At 40.1% G+C, this 7,273-nt stretch overlaps 1 protein-coding gene and 1 pseudogene across 1 annotated transcript; both read right to left on the bottom strand.

The window, feature by feature from the left end:
- Window positions 1-761: 761 nt before the first annotated feature.
- Window positions 762-4,724, bottom strand: LOC105555766 (annotated as a pseudogene).
- A 1,215-nt stretch (window positions 4,725-5,939) lies between these two features.
- Window positions 5,940-6,842, bottom strand: LOC105555765 (the record flags this gene model as incomplete). Its single annotated transcript, XM_012002809.1, has 1 exon — window positions 5,940-6,842. A coding segment is annotated over one exon (878 nt), but the record flags the coding sequence as incomplete, so codon positions are not given.
- Window positions 6,843-7,273: the final 431 nt, after the last annotated feature.

The raw sequence follows: 7,273 nt of genomic DNA, 5'->3' as shown, positions 1-7,273 counted from the left end.
TTTGCCCAACGCATTCACTCTTTTGCGCCAAGCTGTCTACCACAAGGAGGTGTGAAAATGATAGCTTAGAGAAGAAAAAAAGACAAAATACCGAAAAAAATAAAAAATTTCAAAATCAATTTCGAGGTCTCCATGTACTGGAAGATTATGGTCCGATTTTTGTGAAATCGGTACAAAATGTTGCAAATTTTTCGGAGAATTTCTCGACTAAGTTTTTAAAAATTGTGACACCCTGTGGAATGCCAGTTCATCGACTTAAAATTAAAAAAGTGCTACAATTATTCTATTAAGGAATTTTAATACTAAGAAAGGACTATGCAATGGCACAGGATTCATTGTTATTGATCTAAAATCTAATCTGATTCATGCTTTTACTAGCTTTTGAGCCCGCGCGGAGTTCATTGTTATTGATCTAAAATCTAATCTGATTCATGCTTTTACTAGCTTTTGAGCCCGCGCGAAGCGCGGGCGAAAAAGCTAGTATATATATATAGAGTTTACAAAGAAACTCGTGTTATCCTTTATACTGCCCATCACACTGCGTACGGAAGCCGTCCAAGGAATCTACTTCCAATAATAATAATATATAAAAACTTAAAAATGAAATAATTATACAATTAACAGGTTTCTCGTAACTTTAATTTTTTATTTATTGTAAAACCATATTTGTAATCGTTTGGAGAAATGAAATATTAGGTAATGTTTTTATTTATATTGTATTACTTGGATATTTATTTATATACAAAACCGAACATATCATATACCGAGTTTTTTGTCTAGTCTACCTGTGTGATCACTGTTTCTTCTACATCTCCGTTTTTAATAATCGGTGACTGCAAGTTCACGAGGACACCACACATGAATACAATATTATCAGTATAAGGAAGCATATCGATCGACAATTTATCCAAAATTTTGTAAATTTTCAATCTTTGCATAATTCTTTCGATGTGAATTCTTACTTTCGCGACTTTATACGTTTTCTCTACATCTTCTGCCGAAAATTGTAGATTGCGTAGGAATGGCGGCATAACAACTAGAACCCCTTTCCCATTTTCATCTAGAACGGTTTGAATTCCAGGAAAACCTTTATCCGCGAGGACAACATCACCAGGTTCGAGCAAGTCTAATATACCTGAATCAATAGTGATTTGACTATCACTAGTCCGTCCTCCATAACAATTCGAGATAAATGAAATTAAACCACCGGAGTGCATCCAACAAGAATTTTTGCCGTAAAGCATTTTTTAAAATGCGAGTACAAGTACACCCGTTTTTCTACAGTACTTGGTTGCTCCACCTTTATTTCAGTACAATCAATAATTACTCTGCAATCCTTGTATGATGTTTTGAAAATTTCGGGCAAAGTATTTTGAACTACTTCTCGACAAGGCCAAAAAATGAATCGACTACAAGCAACTCTTAGAAATTTCAAAGTAGTATAAAAGATACGAGATGTGGTTGTTCTGTGAATACGAAATAAAACGCCTATAGCTGAAAATGACATTCCACTTTTCATTTTCAAGAGAAATATAAGGAGCTGATTTTTTGTAGAGATCTTCTTCGGTTTGTTATCGGGTAATAATTTGAGTAGCAATTGAAAAGTGGATAAGGTGACACCACCAAGATCAAGCATTTCTTGTTCCTTTGTTATTGACAATATGCCATGAAAACCCATTGTACACATTATCGAATTTGTGATATTAAAATCAGGAGTATCAGGACCAATCGCCTTGTCAACCTGAATAATACTAGGGCCGCCAACGTTTGTCTCTCACATGCCTTCTTTTAGCAATCTGTAAGCCACGGTTTTCAGGTATATATACTTGAGTTTGTGCGTGGCAAATCTCATTATACACATATTGAGTGCAAATAAACATCTCTGTTCTTTCATAGAGATTTTGATAACCCACAGAAGTTGCAAACATCGAAACCTGAACCTCCTGGTTAACTTTGAATGATAGTGCAGAGTCTTCGATAAATTTATCAAAATAACACGACTGCTGTTGCGGTTCCTCCAAAGTATTTCTTACATCGTCAACTTTCTTTACATTGTCCTTGATACTTAATGTACTACACAGTCTTCGACGCATACTCCTATTGAATCTACACAAAATAATACTTATTTATATTTTATTTTACAAATCATAATTTAAATTTTACTAAAAAGTAATTATAATTTTTATTTACCGTTGAATTGAAGATTTCTCGATAGAACTTAATTCATGATTTTTTCTTCCCGAGATGCTCGGAACGTAACTCGGACTTGATTGTATTGAAGAAGAACGGTTCCCTATGAAGTGTGCACTGCAAATTCGTGAATATTTTGTAGGCTGCCAATCATGTGAGCTACAAACAAATTGTTTCAAAAATCATTTGTGTGAGAATATACTACAAATTTTTGGTAATTGTTCACTATAGGGGAGTCAGCTCTGATGACCTTGACCTTGACATATGTTGTCAAGGTTACCCTCCTGAGTAACGCTCAGAAGGTTTTAGCCGTCGCTCGTTGTTTGTTAAAAAGTTATTAAAAAAACAATGTCGACCATTTATATGTAATTTTCAGACACAAATATTAAAATTTTGAAAAATGTTTTAAACAAAAGTTGTAGATCTCTTTAAAATATATATTTTATGTCCTATTCATTTTTACTCTACGAGTGATAGTTTTCGAGAAAAATGATGGACTCTAAATCTTATATCTTTCGCAATTTTTCCATTTTTCAATAATTGTCGCACTCCAGCAAATAATGCAAACTTCGGCCACCATGAGCGCTCTAACAAGGAACGGTCGGAAGTGTCCCTCACCGATTTAAATGCGCTTTGGATATGTTGTAGAGCATAAAAAGTATTAGACCCGTATATTTTTTTATCGGCTTATCTCGACGTTTAGGGGGTGAAACAGCCCCTCGAAAATAAGGGATTTTTTTCATTTTTTACGAATATCTTCGAAAATATAAGTTTTATGGAAAAATGTTTTAGACAAAAGTTTTATTGTTTTTTATAGTCTTCACAATGACGTAATCACATTTTTCAACAATCTCAAATTTTTTAATTTACCCCCACCCCACCATTATTTTTAAAAAATTAAAAAAAATTTTTCAACGCAAAAGTTTAAGAGCATCAAATGACAATTATATCCATATATATTTTTATTATGATACGACGATTTGATTTTTGGGAAAATCAGATTTATGAGGTATAGGCGTCGCGCTGTAGGTAGGTGTTGCGTTAAGTACTCCTTTTCAGTTGCGATGAAATATGTCGTATGACGCATTATGCAGTAAAAAATACATTAAAGATGAGATATCACCGATATCTTTCGCAATATTGCACATCAGATCAAAGTCAATCAATTTAAATCAGTAGCGAAGTGAATCAATAATGAAAACATAGATTTGCTACGTCAATTTGCGCTTAAATCATTCGATCGTATTGCGCTGAATGTAGCTGTTATATGTGTTAGAAAATTTGGCTGAGAAGAAAATAAAATTAATTTATAGTAGTAGTAGTAGTAGTAGTGATTTATTCCTAATTGGAAATACATTGGCGCTTTTTAAGGGAGCGTTCCCGAACCCTTCACAAATCCGTTCCGTTTCCCCTCCGCGACCTGGCCATGAGCGACCCTTACATACTTTGGTCCCGCCCTCCCTTCGTCCCTGACCCACCCGTCCTGCCCCTCTTCCCGCCCTTCCCGCACCTTTGCCTCTCCCATTTCCTGTCCTTTCTTCTTTCTCCTTCTCCTCTCTCGTTCTCTCTCTTCCTCATCCTCCGTCCTCCTTTTCTCGTTCCTCCTGTTCTTCTTTTCCTCCTTCTTCTGTCTCGTCCTCCGTCCTCCTATTCTCTCACCTCCTGTTTCCTTTTCCCTCCTGCATCCTCTCCTCCTTTACTCCTGTCTCACTCCTTCTTCCTCTTCCTACCTACAACATCCATAACTTAGTACACATCTTTTCCTCTCCTCCCTTTCCCTTCCCTCTCTCCGATTCTCCACTCTCCTTCTCCCTCCCCTGCCCCCTTTTCCCATATCCATTCTCTCCCGTCCACCCACATTCTCCTGTTCTCCACCCTCACCCTTTTCCCCCTGTTTCTCTCTACTCTTGCCTTTTCCACCATCTTCCACCTTATCCTCCTCTCCTCCATGCTTAAATCTTCGTCTACTTTTAGCCCCCATTTTTCTCTTAAAAAGTCTGCCTTCGCTAACATCTCCTCTCTATCCTCCTCTTCCCCTACCTCCGTGATCACCACTACTCTTCCTCTCTCACCTATCCTCTCTACTATCTCCCCTATCTCTATATCCCTACCTATCGTATTTTTTACCGCTCTCCTAATCCTCCATAACCTTTCCTCCCTGTCTTTGCCCTCTACTCCTCTCCATACTAATCTTCTCCTTCTGTCTACCTCCCTTTTCTCCCCTGTTTCCTCTCCTTCCCTTCCCCGTCCCTCGTCCCACCCCCCTCCTCTATCCCTCCCCCTTTTACCTTCCTCCTGCCTATCCTTTCCTCCCCTTCCCCCTCCCTCTCCTTCTCCTCCGTTCTTCTTTCTTCTGTTGATTTACTTCCTTCCTTCCTTCTCGTCTCCTTCCCCTCCACTTCCCTACTTGGTCCTTCCTTGCTTTCCTCCTTCCTTGACCTCTTCTCCTTTTCCTTCTCCTGCCACTCCTCGTCCAATTCCGTTTCTCCCTCTCTCCTTTCCTTGCTCTTCTCCTCCCTTGTCCATCTTTCCATTCTCCATTGTTCCTCCCTCCTCTCTCTCTCCTCTTTCCTCTCCATCGCTTCTCTCATTCTTCTCACCTCTCTCGTCAGGGTCCTCCTCAGCTGAATCAGTACCTCTTCTTCCCATTCCTCTCTCCCTCTGTCTCGTACCTCCTCATCTCTTCTCTCTCCTCCTTTCGCCGCCTCTCCTTCCTCCCTGTCCATCTCCTTCCCTCTGCCGCCTCTGCTATCTCCTTTTATCCTCTCTCCTCCGCTCGTCCCTCTCTCTCCCCCTCAGCTCTTCCTCGTCCTCTGCCCTCGTCCCTCCTTCTTCTTTCCTCTTCCTCCCGTAACCTCACTTTCTCAACGTCTCTCCCTTCGCCTTACTCTCCTCCGTCTCCTCCCTTCTTACCTCCTCTCTCCGTCTCTCTCACCTCACCTTCGTTCTTCTCCTCTCCTACTTTCTCTCTTCTATCTTCTTCTCTTGCACCTTTCCTTCACTATCTGCCTCCGTCTTCCTTTACGCCTCTGTCACGAGATCAGTGGTCTTACCGCTCGTCTTGTCGCCTGCACCGCCTGCCCCTCTCGTTCGCCTTCCGTACTCCCAAGCCCCTTCCCCTTCCACCTCCTCCTCTTCTGCTGGCTCGACTGCTCGCGCTCGAACACACTCCTCCTGCCGAATCGATCTCTCGAACTCTCCAGCCAATCTCCTTTCTCTCTTCATAATCGATCTCTCGCGCCCGCTCTCGATCTCTCACTTCTCTCCACCAATCCTCTTCTTTCTCCATGCTGCTCTCTCTCCCCTGCTCCCCTCTCCTCCTCCTCCTTCCTTAGTCCCGAATCGCCGACTCATTGCCGCTTCACCTTTTCCGCTTCGATTTCTCCTCCGCCTTCCGCCTATTCTTCTCGCCTCCATGTCCTCTGGTTCCTCTCTCGTTCCTCTCACTCTCACTTCCTCCTCCTTCCTCACACTCCACCTTTACACCTCACTTCCGACACTTCTCTCACCACCTTCCTTCACCAACCTCTTTTCTCCTCGCCATCTTTACCCCCTCTTCTCTAAAATTAATTTATATGGAAGGTTATAAACAAAATAAAAATAAATATAATAAAAGATTATAAATTGGATTCAAGATCAAAGTAGATTAAAATAAAGCTGCAATTAGTAAATTAAAGAAATCAGATTTTTATTTTATTTGCATATGTAATATGTATTTAAAACAATATTAGTAACAACATAATATATTTTAATATTTCAAAATTTGTATTACATTTATGGCACATATTCATTACATAGATGGTGCTCATGGAAGAAATGTGTGATACAAAGCGATTTTTTACACCAAGAACAAATAATTACAGAAATTCCATCACATATATCGCATTTCAATCTGGAATGATCTTTGAAACAAAATTCACCTGGTGTTTGATATTCTTCCGGTCTATTCTGTATATACCCACTTTTAAACCACGCAAATTTAAATAAATTTTGAAACCTGGGTGACGAAAATTGGTTATGTGTTAATGATTGCAATTTCAGAATATTATTTCCTACGTGAAGATCTATTGCAAGATCTAACAATATAATGGTGTCGGAGAAATGTTTAATAAAATGTTTCCATAATCGGAAGCCGTATACATCTAATGGCTGAATTTTTCCCGTTGTACCGGCCGGAATAGTTAGGAAAATAATATCTGTCGCAGAATCTGGTCTCGTTTCTGAAATTATGTTGGGACAGTGTCCACTCCACGAATCTAATAATAGTACGGATCGTGGTCCGACATTTGGAAAAAAGACATCTTTCAGCCAAGTTTTTACATGATTTGATATTAATTTGCCTGATTTTGAAGCTGTAACAAAAATATTAGACGCTTTAAATAATGTTTCCTGCACTCTCGGACCAAAGGTTCCTGTAATTTCTTTCAATGTAATAAAAAGAGGCGACAACAATCTACCATCAGCTGAAATAGTCGGCTGTATGGTATAACTGTGTGTGGTTGCTGATATAGACTGTACTACAGATTCTACCTTTTTTACACCTTTATGTGCTAAGGTACGACCGGAATGAAATTCTAATTGAAATCCACTCTGATCCGAGTTATAAATGTTTTGCGTGCCATATTGATCAATATCACGAGACACGGTAGTGTCTCGCGCCAAGTGTAAGCGTAGCTAGTACACGCGTGCGAGACCGACCGTGTAAGTTTACGCGAGTACACGAGTTGACGGGCCCTCAGTTTTTCGGATCTCAACAACGGCTGATCCTACGAAATTGAGACTGCGCTTAATCGATAGCTTGGGTACGATTTGCATAATAAAAGTGTTTTTACTTTTCTCCTACGTGCTCCAGGAGTGGAGGTATTGCAATGCAAAAGTCAGATTTGTTAAATTTTGGATTAAGAAACGTCTTTGTCGTCTTCGTCCCGGTCGTCGTCGTCGTCGTCGACCAGACCAGTATTTTCACTCGACCACGTTGCAATTGACCACGGTCCCGATCGACCACGTTGCAATTGACCACGGTCCCGATTGACCACGTTGCAATTGACCACGGTCCCGATTGACCACGTTGCAATTGACCACG

Source organism: Vollenhovia emeryi, unplaced genomic scaffold, assembly GCF_000949405.1.
Source record: "Vollenhovia emeryi isolate VEMERY1.0 unplaced genomic scaffold, V.emery_V1.0 DF940763.1, whole genome shotgun sequence".
Taxonomy (NCBI): Eukaryota; Metazoa; Arthropoda; class Insecta; order Hymenoptera; family Formicidae; genus Vollenhovia; species Vollenhovia emeryi.
The sequence above is the reverse complement of the archived record's forward strand: the minus strand, read 5'-3'. Positions and strand labels throughout refer to the sequence as shown.